Raw genomic sequence first — 17,752 nt, 5'->3', positions numbered from 1 at the left:
TTCGCTGACACCTGAGGCGTGTGTTCATATAGTTCCAATACTGTATTTTACTGAGAATCATATTTATTCGGGATCTGCTCCTTAAAATATTCAAAGAATATTCAAAATACGTGTTCACGCGCAGCGTTTCAGCTTTATTAAATTATTTGAAGTGTTTTAAATGAAATTTACTTCTTTCCTATTACATCTAAAATATTGTATTATCTAGACATGAAACAATGGCCTGCTTGTTTACAATCCATTTTTATGAGTTAATTGAAAACGTGACGTTTTAAACTGTACAGCACGCCCGGACGAGTGCGTTTCTGTGGTCCCCAAAACGGAAATCTCTTTGAAATCTTTTGGGATGACAGGCGCTACATAAATATAAGGAATCAATATGTATCCTGGATATCTAAGGGCAGCACGGTGGCGCAGTGTTTAGCATTACAGCCTCGCAGGGAAACGGCCCTGGATTCCTTGGGTGCTATCTGCATGGAGTTTGCATGTTCTTCCCGTGTTTGTAAGGGTTTACTCCAAGTGCTCCGGTTTCCTCTACAGTCTAAAAACATACTGGTGCGTTTCTGTCTGGTGTCCCGTCCAGAGCGTACCCTGCTTTGAGCCCTTGCTTGCCAGGAGAGGCTCCGGCTCTGAATTGGAAGGAGCGGTTAGAAAATGGATGGACCTACCCCGCCTCCAGTCCAGCGCAGGGCACACAGACAGTGACACCAATTAATCTAGTCAGCATGTTTCTGGAAGGTGGGAGGTAATGCAATCGTGACCAGGGAGGTACCATTGCAAAACGACTCACGTCAGTTTACATAGGTACTTATTTCATTCCAACAACGGGGAAAGGGGCGGAGACGAAAGGAAAATCCGATTAAGACGTGACCTTCCACTTCATTTTTTGACTTTGGGTCGAGTGTCGTGTGAGGTACTACACTTCCTCCACGCAGAACCCCTTTGATTTCCTGTGCGACTGAGACCGACTGCGAAAAACTGAGAGACTACCCAGAAGAAAGAGTGCAGCAGCGACTTTAAACCACAAGAGGACGACACTGAGGTAGCATTTTAGTCTGTCAGCCAATAGTCTTTTTTTCTTCTTCAGAAGTGAGTTTTAAAACAGGAATGTAAATCCTCTGGGGATTAAAGCAGACTTGTACTCATCACGACACATGTTGCTACGAACTGCAGCCAGGTCTGGCAAACGGTCTCAGATCCGAGGAACATTACTGAACTGCACAGGCGCTGGGCTGTAATCACACACGCGCAATTTCACCACTGGAATTAAAAAGACGGGCGAAAAGCCTTTTTTTTTTGAGTGGATGCAACATTTACACCTATTCCGCAGACACGGTCTCCTAAACTGGTAGCGTAGTTTTACTTAAAAGGCATTGTCAGCGCCGGTGTCCTGTCTCCTCAGCGCGATTAGGATTAGTGTTATACGAATAACGATAAACACGGATCCCTGGCAGAGGAATGGATGGGTTATGTGCTACATCACTGCTGCTTATTATACTTTATTTCGTTATTATTGGAGATTCCACTGTGAACGCTCTTAAAATCCCCGCTGACTCAGACCTTAAGGGGTAAGTGGAAAAACCTGGATGTCAGTTATCCATAACGCAGGGCATTTATTCTTTTTGTTTACTTTCATTGGTTTACGTGAGAAGAATTACAGTATTAAGAACCGTAAAGGTCCATTAACGCGTGTGAGCGTGTGCACGGTTTGCAAAACAACTGAGAAGCAACATGGGAGCAAATGGGACTTCGTCTGGGTGAAGCGTTTGCTGGCCGAGGTGTGGGCGGTGTCTTTGATGTGCTCACTGTAATTAACAAGTGAACAAGCAGCGCGTTTGAGTAGCGTAGCGGAGAGAGATGGGCTGCAGCGTAGCTCAGAAGATCGGTGGTTAGTGTTGGACAGTCGTCTGTATGATGTGTTATGAAAGGTTACGAACATGAGGACGGCATTTGGACGTGCAAGGACGGCAAGCTGGCCCGTTTGGTAGTTAGAGCTAACTGTTTCTTGATAGATGCCAGGGCATCACGTTGAGCCACCATGGCTGGTAGCTGGTTCCATAGTCCCACATCAAGCCTCCGCATGCAGCCAAGCGTTTCACTGCTCATTCTGAAGAGAGCCAATGGGTTGAATTTGACATGTTTGATTTTGAATAGTTGGATCAGTTCCTCTCATTGTCTTTACTGTTCAAGACCAAAAAGATTCTTTTTTTTCAATCTGTCAGTTTAGGACATTCCTTTAAGACTCAGCATGTATCTGATTGCTTTAATTTTGTACTTATTCCAGTATAGCAATACCTTTTTTTGTAATGTGGTGATCAAAATTGTACACAATAAATGAGTTCTTACTAGTGCATTGCACAATTTTGACATAAGATCCTTCAGTTTAATTTGTATGCTTTGAACTATACATTGTAATATTCTGTTTACCTTTTTACTGCTTACCCACATTATATACAAAATTAAATTTGTTTCCACAGAGGAGGTATTAACATTGTCCCCTATGCCTAAAGCTATATCATATTTCTATAGATATAGATAGAGCTTATCTTTATTCTTGATATTTTAGTGTAAGTACTGTCTCAAGCAGTAAGTCTTAATGTCTCAAGCAGCTAAAACAAGAAAAAGAGGTATTTTCTGTAGTGAAAGCATCCTGTGACAATACTGGAAAGAGTAGAGCAATATCCAACTGTACCCCTTCCTGGTTTTGTCATACTGTAACAAGCCGGCTTCCTTCTGCTTGTCTTTAGAAGAGAAGATTGTCCAGACAACCACATTGTGACTGTGGAGTATCCCTGTTTCACAGCTGGAGGGGAAAAAAGCATCTGTCTCAGGTAAGTCATCTGCACCTGCAGGTCAGGACTTCACTGACCTGACATGACTCCACTATCTTCTTGATTGTGTTCCTGAGAATGTGCACAATAAAGTCTTTAATTTAAACAATTTTACTTTGCTAGACAGCCACTGAAGAATCTACATCCCTCTGCCTGAATTTAAACAATTTGCAAACATCTGCTTATATAAATATTGAAATACAGTACAGTACTACACTTAAAGTTGAGAGTGCAATTATGATTAAAAGACTCAGGCTAGGAAATTGTAATTCTATTAAAGGCTTTCAATCCTGGAAACTCATTTTGGGGGAAAAAAAGCCAGAGAACTTTACTTTTGTTATTTGTCATGAAGCTCCAGGACCTGTCGTTGTATAATCTTCTGATTACTTTCAGAAAGAACAGCAATTTGCAGAATTCATTAGATTATAACTGCAAAACAGGTATGTTCAACCCTGGTCCTGAGAGCTGCATGTTGTCCAGGTTTTCATTCCATTTCAGTTCCATTTGCTTAATTTAAACCAATGAATAGCCTAATTAGTCCATTTTAATTAATCAATTAGTGGCTTTTAGCCACAAATAGAGGCAATCCATTGAACCTGCAGGCTTTTCTGGACCATGATTGCAGACTGCTGCTGTAAAGCCTCCCATACTCCCGTTGTGCAAAGTTCATTCTCTTGCTCTGTCCAAGGAGCCCAGGCTTCCTAAAGGGCCATGATCCTAGTACAGATACCTGTGGTATTCCGCTAACAACACGGCCCCAGTTGAGTATTCACACCTTGTTTGTTCTCTCTGGTTCATCAGTTAATCAAGCACATTTCCCTGAATGCCCACCACCTATATTTTGATAAACTTTTATGAGAAACTCTATTAAAAGCATTCTGAAAATCTAAATACACCATATCCTATGCTCTGTGAGTGTGACTGCCATTTGTTGTTAAAACCTCTTAACAAGTTAATATGACAAAACCTGTCTTTTCAGCGTACTTGTGGATTTTTCTTCAGTATTTGATTTCCATATAGATGATAATCTAATTAAGTTGTAATAATTGTTTCCATAACTTACATGTAATTAAAGTCAGGCTTGTTGGTTTGTAATGGCTTTGATTCAGTTTTGTCACCCTTCTTGGATGGACACTACATTAACAATTTTCAAGTCCCTAGTATTATCTTGAGTGGCTTGCTGGAAGAGTTGTATCAATGGTTTCTGATTAATATCTCTTGTTTCTTTTGTATAACTGGCAAGATACCTGGGGATTTATAAATCATGAGTAGTTTTAGTACCCAAAACTCTTCTTCCTCTCCTGTGCTGATATTATTTAATACAGAACTTTTTGCTTCCACTGCCTGAGGCATGCTGTTGACATCTTCTTTAGTGAACATGTGAGTTAAATACTCATTTAGTACATAATTCATTTCCCTTTCATTGTCTAGATATTTCCCCTTTATTGCCCTTGATATGGTTTACTTTTTCCTGTTTTGCTGTTTTGCTGTTGTAGTACTGAAATAGTACTGAACCTTATACATTGATAATGGTCCAACAGCGATCTATTGAAAGCACTGCAGCCCGGCACTCTAACAGTAAGATATTGAGCACACCGCAGTGCTCTACTGTATTAAAAAGTAGAGTAAATTTAAAAAAATAATTAAAAGTGCAAACAAAAAGGCATCCAATGTTTTCATTTACGGCAGCCCAAAGAAATCTTTGAAAAAGGTTCTTTCAGCACTCTGCTCCCAGTCTGTCCTTGCTGTCTGTTCGGTTTGAACTGCTGAACAAATTGAGTCCTAAAATTCCAACTCAGATATTTCCTGTTACCTTGACTGTAGAGCACTTCTCACTTTGTATAGAGATCTGGGCCATTCCTCATGTCCTTATAGACATTTGAGACATTGTAGAGATGTACAAAAAGAATTTCCTTTGGCTGAGAAGTCTAATTGAAAAAAATATTACTGGAAAATGAATTTATCTGCTTTTCAGTTTTTACCGTAAGTTTAACCTTAAGATAACCCCTTTCTCAATAGCATATTGGCAGTGCCTGCTACATCTGTTTGGTGAGAAGATTACAGTGAAATTATTGTCAAGTTACAGGAAACCCTAATTTAATTTTAACCAGAATGATAAACTGTGTATACATGGTGGCATTTTTAAATAGTGGAAGGAATTTGGTACTTTTTCCTTCTTTTAAAATACTGTACATATGCCATCCAAACTATATTGCCCTTTGTGGTGACTGTATTGTTTTGCTGTGAGACACCCATGCCTAACATGCAGAGAAGTGAGTGGGAAACCAAATTTGTTTACAACTCTGGGCTTAACTCAGTAAGTAGTTTCAGCTGGTCTCAAAGCACTCTTCAACATTTTTGCTTAGTAGAGATGGCAAAATCTGTATGAGTAAGTTCATGTTAGTTTGAAACAACTCAAGTTGTGAAACAACCTTATTTGTGAAAAATAATTCTTAGAAAGAAATCTCTGAAAACCACATGCTGATGTGATGTACAAGAGAGATGGTTCCTGCCGTGTGGCTTCGGTGGGTAAGTGTTTTAGGAGGTATAGCTGTGTCTTTGTTTCTGGGATGGCATTTGTGTGTCATTAGTATAATGCTTTCCATGGAATATAGCACCTTTGAAAGTGGCTTCACAAAGTGCTTTACAGAACAACAAAAAAAAAACACATTATGAGGAGACAACATTTAGCAACAATTTAGGATGTAATCTGATGATATTTCTGAAGTGGAAGAATTATGTTTTGACAAAATATTGCATGTGTGGGTCAAACATCAGGCCTGAATCAAATATCACCCCCAAGTTTTTCAGTTTAGATTGAAACCCAAGTAAAGTACCATCCACATACAGGGTTACTGCATTGGTTTTACATAGCTGATAGGCCAAGACAAGAAGCATGACTTCAGTCTTGATGCAGTTCAGATGAAGGACATTTTGTCATCCATGTTTTTGTGACAGAGCTGCAATTGGAGAGAGCAGAGACAGCTACATCAGTGTCGGGTTTAGTATGGACGTAGATTTGAGTGTCATCAGTGTAGAAATGTGATCCTAATAGCTAACCAAGTGGGAACATGTACTGTAAGTGCTGAAAAGTAGGGGGCCCAGTATTGAGCCCTGAGAAACACTGGACTTAATGTGTCCAATTTCAGAGCTAAAGCCACCAAGAGAGACAAAGTGACAGCAATCAGTGAGAAAAGACTTGAACCATTTCAGAGCAGTGTTAGAAACTAAACACAGAGGCATATTTGTTTGTTTGGCACAGAGGTAACAGAAACAGCAGTTTCGAAGGCTGTTGGTACCATACCAAGCCTATTAATCCTGAATGCTGAAGTCCAGCTGTGTCGGGCGTGCGTGTGTTGTCATGCAGTCTGTGTGATTGTATTGCATTAGGTTGTCAGCCACGTGAAGTGAGAATAGGTGCAGAAGAACCAATGAAAGGCAGAAATAATTGAGATGTTGGTTTCAGCAATAGGAAAAACTTTTTCTTGTTTAGTCTTCACATCCTTAATTACTTCTTTGGAAGGCTCTTGTACAGCACCTAGAGCACAGTGTCCCCTGTCTCCTGTCTTGAGATGTCCTTTCCAATCCAGACGCTAGAGGTCCAGCCTCCAGCCTGCAGGGCTGCTGGCAGCAGAAGGGTGTCCCCACACAGGTGCCGGCTGCCTGACCGGGGACAGGCTTAGCAAGCGTTCAAGAGGGGTCATTTAAAAAAATAAAATATACTTTGATAAATGAGATCAATTTTTAAAATAGGCACATTTAAACTTTAGTAGTTAAGGTGGGGAGCTGCGTCAGCATGCGTAGGCTGCAAAGGAACAAGTAATAGGTTTATTCCTGTTGAACAGAGAAGAGAGAAAACACAACATTTTGGCCGTGGAGCCTACAGGCGTGGTGAACGTGGTGAAGGGGAAGCCTTCCTCACACCTGAAGAAGGCTTCACAGCCGAAACGTTGTGTTTTCTTTCTTCTCTTTTCAGCTGGAATAAACCTGTCACTTGCACATTTAAACCTTGTATGGCGCTCGGGTATGCACCGCATGTTCTTCCAGTTTACCTCGCCAAAGCAGTTTGAGCAGCTTTTCAGACTCACTTTACTTGCTGACTAAGTAAGATATCAGGCCAAAATATAAAATATAGATGAGTTGTGTTAATGAATCACACAATGTATTTAAAAATAAGAGGAGGTGGAATAAAGATATATTTATGTAATATATTAGTGATGCATATGTATACAGCGTTACTATTATAAATACACCAATTCTAGTTTGTTTTTTTTCCTGCTTCACACATTAGTGCATCTCAGTGAGATTTTAAACAGCCTTTGGTTGTTTAAGAAATCCATTTTGATTAAACAAGGCCATTATCCATTATTGTCATTCCCATTATTGGGATTTCACAATGTTTTTTTGGCAGTGTATAGGCATCACTCTACTGTACATTTCAAATTGTGCACTAACCAGTTCATATTGGTGTATCTTCTAATAGAAAACCTTGCGTGGATTTATATTAAATTGTAATATGGTCACAATGTAACATATTGCCAGCACTTTGAGCAAATTTCCAGCAGCTCTACAAATTCAGCCATATGTTGTGTCACATATCCTTTGTGTCTGATGCACCAGATTGTTCACAGCATGTTCTTAATTTTCTGAGCAAAAACCAAAACTTTCTACAGGAGTGACTGTCCAAACTATTGCTGTGTACTGGCAGGTTTGCCTCCACAAACCACGAAAGTTTTTAAGAGGAAAACCATTCAGTTTGCAAAAAAGCCTGACCGTGTGGTCAGAATTAAATGAAATTGCAAAACATTTTGCCTTGTGGGAAAAAAAAGAAAAAATGTGAACATGTAATATGTTTTTATTTATCTCTTTGGTTTCCAAGATTTTTTTTAGAATGCCCTGGGTTCACTGTTATTTCTGCAAATTCCCTGTTGGAGTCTTTTGGCCAGGCTCCACAATTAGAACTTAAGAACATTAGAAAGGGTACGAATGAGAGGGTGTCTTCCAGCCTTTCTGTCTCATCTGGTATAGTTCTTAGCAGTTAATTAATTCAAGGAACTCGTTCAGGTATTTCTTGAAAGAAGACAGGGTATTGGCTTCAATGATATTGGTGGGTAGTTTATTTCTTATTCCCACAACCCTTTAGTAAAAGAAGTGCCTCTTTTTTAAATGCACTTTCACTCATGTCTAGTTCATATTTCACAACACTTGTGAGAAGCTGAGGCTGGTAGCAGTTTCCTTGCTACCAACTCCTCTTCCTTGCTGAAGAACTCCTCTGGGACTTTGTCAGGGTGGTTGAGGATTTTGAACACTTGTTTCAGGTACCCTCATCATTTTCTTTGTTCAAGACCTAAAAGGTTACTTCACTCTGCCTGTCAGTGTAGGACATTCATTTAAGCGCCCAAAAATTGTTTTAGAGGGTGTATTGAATGAGGTGGATGAGGGGAAGGAAGAGATGCCACTGAATATGTCATACTAATCTATTCAAATAGAAGTGGTCACAGTGGAGTTCAGTGACGAAACTAGTCTTGCTAACTATGGGTAAAATAAACAGACTTCACAGTGCACACAATCACAGAAAGGATAACCTTTTTCCTCTTCAGTGCTGTCTGTAAATTGACTTACAATACGTAGGCTTCTTCCACAGCCAAAAAAGACACACTTCTTCCCGTAGAACTGATTACTGAAAACCCAAGTGCAGAGAGAGAAGTGCAGGAACAGAATTAGAGCCAGATTTTCTATCATACAGTGAGCTTATGTATGACACCTGTGTCAATACCCCTGATCTTGTAAGAGTGACAGAATCGTTTGGCTGAAGCCTCTTCTGGCACAGAGCCTCTCACGGTAGTGGGTTGCTGGTTTGGAGTTTCTGGTCCAGTGGAGCACAGCTTCCCGTAGCCACCTCTTGGGGTGGCTTCTTTCCCAGCACTGCCCAAGCCCAGCCTGCGGTTTGGCAAGAGCCGGTCTCATGCTGATATTGCTGCTAAATTCATAATAACAGTGTGGGACTGGCTCTCACACAAAAGCCTAAACATGCACTAACATGCGCAGTGATGTGTGAACCAGCATTGTGCAGTCTACTTGTCTTTAATCTCTTCTCAAGGTTTTACATGACTATTAATTACTGAAAAATGATTATTTATTATGTAATTACATAATTACCAAAGGTACATACACATACATTTACATATTTTTTCTACTTTTGATTCTTTTTATTTTCATACATTTTCTCGACACTTTAATGCACAAATGATATGCAAATGTATGGAATTTTACTTCAGCATGCAACCATGTCTTTGCTGTTGTTTTGTATTTCAGCAGTGCTGTGTTGTTGTGAATCAGTCAGTCAACACAAGTCATCTCGATCTGCAGGCTGCAGCTGCTGTTAAATCTGTTTGCGTAAAACAAATCCTCACTATATATCATCACATTTCAGTACAACAACTAGATGTACTTATTGAATAATGTATTTTTAAAGGCTTAACATTTTTATCTGTGGCATAAATAAATAAATATTACATTTAAACATTTTAAATTGGGTTATAAAGACCATATTAAAAAATGTATTCTACCCAGACTATGAAAATAAGATTTTAACAATAAGAAGATTATGTGGTAAACCATTACAATCTCTAATGCTAATAATATACAGTAAGCAATTAGGCAGAGCATAGTCCTGTGACAGAGTGCTTGTTATTTTTTCTTTCTTTCTAAATGTGAAATACTCCAATACTTCCCCTACCCTTCTGGTATGTTTGAGAGAGTGTATGTGATACGAATGAAGTGTGAATGATACTTACCCTTTTTGTTGTTCCCCTAAAAGCACTGCAGTGTTTCCCCAGTGGAGTATTGTATTGTATTGTTTTGTGTTGATCAAGATGGCCACCAGTCACCTTTCCTGTTTGTAGTATCACACAAATGATCTTAAAGGGAAAAGTTGCTGGTGAGCCATCTATAAATAACCGATGTAAGGTTAGTTGTTTTTGTTTAAGTGAATATATCACAGTTGCATGACTCTGTTAAAATTTATAAGTTATTTTGGGATAGCTAAATACTTTATTTTGATCAATCTGCCCATCTCTGTTGACAAAAATGTGAGCAAGTCCCTCTAAGAGGATGGTCCTTAGAAGAGGAGGGTCTATAAAAGGGACTGGAGAGCTCAGAATGGAGGAGGGTGCCTTGGAGGAAAGATGTGGAGAGTATGCCTGTGAGGGTTTTTTTTTGTTTTCCTTGTTTTTTGGCAATAAATCCAGTTTTGTTTGCGTTTGAAGACTGCTGTGCAGAAGTTTCTTTTCTTTTGAGCCAAACCTGGTCATTTGGCCGGTGACAAGTCCTAACGAAGCACTTTTATAAGCAATGTCTTTTCCTTTGCCCCATAACATTTAGGTTATACTACAATTCTAGCCTCATTAATAGAATGAGCAATGATATGTTCCTGTAAAATATTGTAGTGTGATGTGAACTTTTTATGTTACAATTACAAGGACAAGAGTAGCATGTAAAACAGCTTTTTGAGGCTCTCTAAGTGTTTGGAAGAGCAGTAGGAAGCCTTGCTGTAGAACTGTGATCCAGTTCTGATGCAAGGCTCAGGTGATCTCCCCTCATGCATTACAATATAGCTAAAGAAACAGTTTTTGAAGAGACAAATGCACAGCTCCTCCTTGTAACTTGACTGCCCACTGGACTCATATGCAGAAGCTCAAAAATGTAATACGTATTGATACAATATAAATGTTTAAATGAATGTAAATAATTGGAGGCACTTTCTTATTTTGTCAGTTTCGTCCAAAGTGTAAATCTTTATTATGGGATTCTGGGTTCATTCTATTTAAACACATGTCAGGTACATGTCACACTCACCTCTGCTCTCTACTCCTGCCACAGTTTCTCACCCCAAAATCTCAGTCTATCAGGTAAAATCATTTGAATGTTCTATCTCCCATCCCCAGCTCCAGACACAAAACCACAGGGCTTCCTCATCAGCCACTGAGCAGGCAGACCACAGTCCCTCAGCTGTAGTCAGCAGACCACACTGCTTCCTGCCCCCTCTGCTGTCTATTAATGTGCAGCTTGTGAACTGTAAGTCCAGTGTGAGGTCGCCAGCATGTAGGAAGGTGGAATTGGGGAGACTCTGTTCCTCCTATGGGATTTGGCTGGTTTGCCTTACAGCTGTTAAAGATCAAGTAGCAGGATTAGGAAGAATATAGCATTATTCATATCCACTTATTGCTGTTACTGCTGCACAGTTCTGTCTTCTGACAAGACTTCATCAGACTGCTGTTTGTTCGTCATTTTTCTCTGAATGTCACCATGCTGAAAAAGTGCTGGAGACTATTCACCAGTGTGCTTATTCTACTTGCCTTTCTGTTGGAGTTAAGGAAACAAAAATGGCAGCATGAAATTATCTAAAATGTTCATTCTGAGGCCTTAACAGACAATGTGTGTTGTTTATGCCTCACAGCTGTTGAGGAGCTGAGCAAGGCTGGCTTAGACTTCCTGGTGTTACTAATGGGAAGCAGAACTGTTTTGTAGGAGCTGAGACATAGCTTTGTTTGAAGCATGCTGAGAGCCCCCTTTTCCCTTTTTTACTGCCTTCAATTTGGCTTTCAATAGTCCTCTGGATCCTGAACCCCTTCTGGTGCTGGTGATCTCTGGGCTGTACACGGGGAAGACGGAGATGGGGGAGCTTGTCCGGGGACATTCTCACACAGAGAGCTGAGCTCCCCTCTGCAGGGGACTTGTGGGAACACATGACAAAACTAATAGTACAAGGAAACTAGAAATCGTTCATGAAAACTGATTTTTTTTCAAGTTTTGAGTGGTGATAAATAATAATGCAATTTAAGGGACTTTTAGAAGGGGGAGAAAGGAGTGTTGCTGAACTGTAAGGCAACTGCAGATACAACTTGGAGCTGAAAAGACTGGAGAATGGAAAGCTTTATTACATGGTAGCATTATAGGGCTTTTGAAGCGAAGGAGTCTTGTAAGACGAATTAATATTTCCATATTAAATGTCCATATTAAAGGACATTAAAGAAACACCCACAAAATAGAGTTTGGAATACTCTTTTAGGACCTGTTTATGACTGCACTTGCAGTGTTCTTCATGACTCAGTTCTAGGAAATTCTGATCTAACCAGTAAGGCATGGTTTATACAGGAATATTAAATGACGATGGGAACAGGAATCTATGTTGTAATAAAGCTCTCATCCACTGACTGTTTAGCCCAGATTTTCAGATTCCCCGCCTTGGGCCAGTAGTGGGGTTCAGTACCAGAAGAGTGGACAAGTATTCAGTCCCCTCTCTTGTGTGTACTCCTTGCCAGAGCCGTGCACTATACAAGCAGCCTGGCTCACCGTCCGCACTCTGTGTTGTCTGGCAGGCAGGCTGAAGGTTGGCTGGCTGCTGTGATGCTGATCTTATTAACACACTGGCTCCAGGGGGCTGAGAAACCTGGGAGGAATGCTTTCTTCTAGCCAACAAGAGCAGAGACAGAATGCACAGAGAATACTGCGGAGTACACAAACTGTCTTTTCTGGGCTGTACGTTGTCTTTTAAATACCCCCTCCCACAGTATACAGTGACTCATGAGTTGGATGGTCTAGGGCTAGGCCACTATTTTCTGAATAGTGTTGATGTGTCAGATTGTTGATGATTGTATGCTGTACAGATCTTGCTGTCTTTTACACGTATCTGTAAGGAGAGCTCGGTCTTGGTCTTTGACTAGGAATGGACAAAATGAGCTTGGCCTGTTCTCCATCATCTTCTTTGTCAAATTGTTGTATCCAGGCCCCTGTGAAGTCATTGTGATACCTGACCTCATCTCTGTGTTCTTGGTTTTAGGAACTTAATAGTATTCACTGGTTAGATTGACAAAAAGCACATTAATCACTTTTGATCAGCGGTGAGCTGCTACCCTATGTTTTTTCCACCCCTGACTCGAATGTCTTGTTCAGCCATGGACTAAAGGATTATTGTATACATTAGACTTTTCCAAACCTGCCATTACTACTTGATGAGTGTGAAGACCGTGAAGTGACTTTCCAAACCAGTATACAGAACCCTGATCAAGCATATGAGTTTGGACTGAAATGTGTGTGGTTATGAAAATGCACTATTGATCAGGATCCTCCCGAAATAAAATGTTTATATATACTGTAGCTCTGAAATAAAAGACATTTTGGCAAATGTAGATGGACTCACTTCATGTTAAGACCACATCATTTCACATGAAAGCAGATGAGAATGAATTTGAGTAATAACTGGTTTTCATGTACACAAGCGCTACTTAAAAATATGGAACTTCACAAAATGAGGATTATGCAGGTTTGTTGCTTGCTTTTCATTCTCAAGACATTGACAAGATAACTGAATCATTGAAAGGCACACATGGTTGTGTCTTGTGCTTGCTAAGCTATTTTCCTTTACTGATACTTCTACTGTGAGACACTAAACCCGACAGCAAGTGTTGACATAGAGAAACAACCACACGAAAAGCTGTGGTCTGATGGGTATGTGGTTGTTTGGCACCAGGCTGATTGGAGGACTGTTAAATTTAGGGAATTTTGCAATTGGAACCATGATTTTGAAATAGTTTGTGAACCTTCATCTTGGAGACAGAGGCGCTGAAAACAGTGACAGTTCAAAAACATTTTCATTTCACACCGTCCTGATTTAATATGTTCATTCTTTCCCGACTGCATCTCTTTGGTCTTATTTAATCAGCTGAGTGATGTACTGTAACATACTGTAATTACTGTAACATACTGTAACATATGAATAAATGAAGAACAGTTGTGAACAACATAATTTAAAAGATAATCACATAAAAGCTAAATGTGTCTGAAAATAAATGAATTGAAAATGAAATTAGCTTTCATGATACTTAAGAAAAAATGCATTGCATTGTGATTATTTCCTGTTTTTTATAAGGCACAAAGCTCAATCCACACTCTATTTTGTTTGAGTTTTCAAAAAAGTGACTGGGGAGTTAGGGCATCACTGATGGTCACTCAGCCCTATAGCTAACTTGAGATTCTCTGAGATCAAAGTTAAAATTAAAAAACATAACAATTTAATTAATCTAACAAATAAGAAGTAAAAAGATTAGACCAAACCTATACAGAAACCTATACCTAACCTATACCTAAACCTATAAACCTATACCTAAACCTATACAGAAAATGGTGGGTAGCTGCGTCAGCATGCGTAGGCTGCAAAGGAACAAGTAATAGGTTTATTCCATGCTGAAAAAAAGAAGAAAGAGAACACAACGTTTCGGACGTGGAGCCTTCTTCAGGTGTGAGAGAGACAGGGCAGTAGGCAAAGGTAAAGTAGGGGGAGAACAGGGGTGTCCGGTTTTAACCTTGGTGACAACAAGGTTAGGGTTGGTGAGGGTGTTTGGGGAAGCTGGACATCCCCCAGACCAATGTCAACCTTAACCGCTTTTACCGCAGGATCTGTCTCAGAGCACATTTTGCCGACGATTCCTCTTCACAGGCAGCTGATAACAACCCGGTTATTGATGTCATTAACAACATTAATCCCAAACAGAGCTGTTGGACTCCCCCCTCTGGCCGTTTTCCACCAGTTGATTATTTCATCAACCAATGCACTAATCAAGTTCCCAAGGCACTCTCTATACCCAGTAAACACAGGTCTAACCTCACCCAAGGAGAAAATCAGGCGCTCCAGTCTCTCCGCAACAGGGATGATGTCGTCATCAAACCAGCGGACAAAGGAGGCGCTGTTGTGGTGTGGCGTAAGGACCTATATATCTTTGAAGCCTCTAGACAACTAACTGACACTTCTGCCTACCTCCCTCTCCAACAGGACCCTACAACTGACTACTAAAAGGAAGTGGTATCCACCATTTCTCTTCTTATCAGCAGTAATGAGCTCTCCCAGGAGGCAAACCGGCTCATCATGGAACATCCGCAGGTATCTCAATTTTACCTCCTCCCCAAAATCCACAAACCGGACACCCCTGGATGCCCCATCGTATCCAACTACTTACATCTCAGCCTTTCTCGACAGCCTCATGAAACTGGTTGAAGATCTTCCCTCATACATCAAAGACACCAACCACGCGCTCCAACTTTTTAATGATTTCCAATTTCAGGGTACCGAATGCTACATTTTTACCATGGACATCACATCTCTGTACACCATCATTCCCCATAATGACAGCCTTACAGCCCTCAAGCACACGCTGGACAAACGCACAGTGCTTGATCCACCCACCCACACCCTGGTACGCCTTGCAGAATTGGTCCTCACACTGAACGCATTCTCTTTCAATAATCTTTTTTACCAACAGGTCAGTGGAGTTGCCATGGGCACCAGAATGGGACCCAGCTATGCCAATATTTTTGTCGGCTGGGTAGAAGAACGCTTCTTTGCTTCCTACACTGGCTATGTCCCTGACCTCTACAAACGATATATTGATGACTGCGTCGGTGCCGCCACATGCTCCAACGATCAGCTTGAGTGCTTCCTGCACCATTTCACCAACTTCCACCTGTCCCTCAAATATACGGTTAACATATCTTCCACTACTCTTCCGTTTCTAGACATCAACTTCTCTATCAACTACCCCCGACTGTCCACTTCAGTTTATTACAAACCCACGGATTCACACAGCTACCTCCTGTACAGCTCATTTCACCCCAAACACACTAAAAACTCTCTTCCTTTTTCACAGTTCCTTATGCAGCGACGACATCGACTTCGAGAACCAAGCCCTCGAAATGTACTCCTTTTTCATCAACAGAGGATACCCCAGCAGTGTGATTGACAGGGCCCTTGCCCAAGCCAAAAACACCCCCCGGACCATCAACCCGATCAGGAACTCCCGCCGTAACAACCGCATTCCTTTGGTGCTTCCTTACCACCCTAACACACTTCCTATCCCCAGGACCATTAACCACAACTTTTCCATCCTACAGGATGATCCCTCCATTGGGGCCCTCTTTTCTGATCACCCCATCATCTCATATCGACCACCTAATCTGCGTAACCTCCTTGTTCACAGCTCCCTTGACCGCCCTCAGCAACCATCCACACCAGGCACTTTCCCTTGCAACAGAGCTCGCTGTATCACCTGCAAGTACACATCCACCACCACACTCATTCAGGGCCCCTCAGGACAATTCCAGATCACCCAGACAGCATCTTGTACCTCCAGCAACCTTATTTACTGTATCTCTTGCAGTAAATGCCCAGCCATCTACATTGGAGAAACAGGAAGGAGACTCGGAGACCGCTTCAGAGAACACGTCAGGGCTGTGAAGATTAAAGATCTCTCCAAGCCCATTGTTTCACCTCTGACGGCCACGACCACTCTAATCTCTCCGTCTGTGTTCTCAAAGACGGTTTTCCAAACTCCCACATCAGAAAGACCACCGAAACTAAAACTATTCTGCAGCTAGGATCACACATTCTCTTAACTACAGACTACTGTTCTTTTAAATTTTCTCCATTCATTGGAAGTTTCATTTCACACCTCTGTGTGCCCATTCTGACTTCACACCTCTTAATTGGCCTCTCTTTCTGTCCCCTGCTCCCGCCTCTCACTCCTCCTCCCCCCCAATCTTTGTTCTCCCGCTACTTTACCTTTGCCTACTGCCCTGTCTCTCTCACACCTGAAGAAGGCTCCACGGCCGAAACGTTGTGTTCTCTTTCTTCTTTTTTTCAGCAGGGAATAAACCTATTACTTGTTCCTATACAGAAAATTAGCACAAAGTGATTGGGTAACAATTATTTGATTTACTTCTGCACATTACTTACAGTTAATCATGACCATATGCTCCGGGTTATGTTTCATTATTTAGTATCTGTCTGGGGTGCACTTAGGCTGTGTGGTATGAATGGAATGAAACGTCAGAGAACTCTAGTTTGGCTTGCAGCCTTTCATGGGATTCAGGGATATTGTGGAGCAGCCAGACACTATAGGAGCTGGATCCATTTACTTCATCGTTTGACAAATAATTTCAACAATCACAATTAAAGGGAATTTGAATCAATTTCTGTACTCTTTGTCTAGTTTAGGGTTCAGAGGCAAGGGTTTTGTTTTGTGGCATCTGCTTAGTTAAACACCGACCACCTGTGAGACGGTGTCTTCATTGTGAATGTCCTGTCACAGCCAGTGATGTGTATTTTGAAGTATAAATGATAGTTAAAGGAAGACTATTTGTTATGAGTGCTCTCTTCTGTGTTTTTGTGAATTCTGCATTCATAAAATATCATAGAAGAGGAAACCACATTTATCAGTTTGAAAAGTTTTCAAATAAAATGCCATCAAATTGCCATGAATTTACTGTACGTCTATAAATGAGCTTCAGTTCTCCAGTTTGCAAGATCTTATAATGAACTTCTATTGAAAGGAAAAATAGTGCTTGGCAAAAATGTGCTTTCTACTCTGTGTGTCAGAGAACAGGGTAGTTAAAAGCATAACCATGTAGCAAGTAGTGAAGTGTAATCATTAATATCTACAGTTACAGTTTATGTATAGTTTCTTAATACAAGAATGCATGATCAATAAGTATTTAGATTTACCTTAAGTTTTATCTTAAAACATATCATACAAAGATGCAGTATATTATTTGGTCTTGTAGTTCCTATTCATCATGCATTAATATAACTAGTATTATATACTATATAAAAATTATATAAATATAATATCCAAAGTGTATTGTACTGGGATTGCATCACTTCTGAGGTACTGAATGCATTTTTCAGCCTGTAGCCCCCAAAACAATCAAGCCAGATGTGATATTGTTCCACACAAAACGTGCTCTGGGGTGCAGTGTTCTTAAAGTCAATAATTATAGTAGCATCCTTAGATAAGACACAGTTTCACACCTTCATACTCAACAGGGGAGTACTACAGGCCTGGAGTTAATCAGCCCTAGATCTCATAACA

The 17,752-nt window shown here is 40.6% G+C and overlaps 1 protein-coding gene across 2 annotated transcripts in view; it reads left to right on the top strand.

The window, feature by feature from the left end:
• Window positions 1–1,108: 1,108 nt before the first annotated feature.
• LOC148831524 (collagen and calcium-binding EGF domain-containing protein 1-like) overlaps window positions 1,109–17,752 on the top strand; it is a 29,686-nt gene continuing 13,042 nt past the window's right edge. For both annotated transcript variants that reach the window (XM_088921479.1, XM_088921478.1), the window contains exons 1-2: window positions 1,109–1,568; window positions 2,748–2,831. In XM_088921479.1, the coding sequence (XP_088777605.1) occupies window positions 1,459–1,568; window positions 2,748–2,831 (194 nt within the window). In that variant the 5' untranslated portion in view covers window positions 1,109–1,458. The remainder of the gene's footprint in view (window positions 1,569–2,747; window positions 2,832–17,752) is intronic.

The sequence above is a fragment of the Atractosteus spatula genome, chromosome 7 (genome assembly GCF_055471065.1).
Source record: "Atractosteus spatula isolate fAtrSpa1 chromosome 7, fAtrSpa1.hap1, whole genome shotgun sequence".
Classification (NCBI taxonomy): Eukaryota; Metazoa; Chordata; class Actinopteri; order Semionotiformes; family Lepisosteidae; genus Atractosteus; species Atractosteus spatula.
This window is presented reverse-complemented; position numbering and strand designations above follow the sequence as displayed.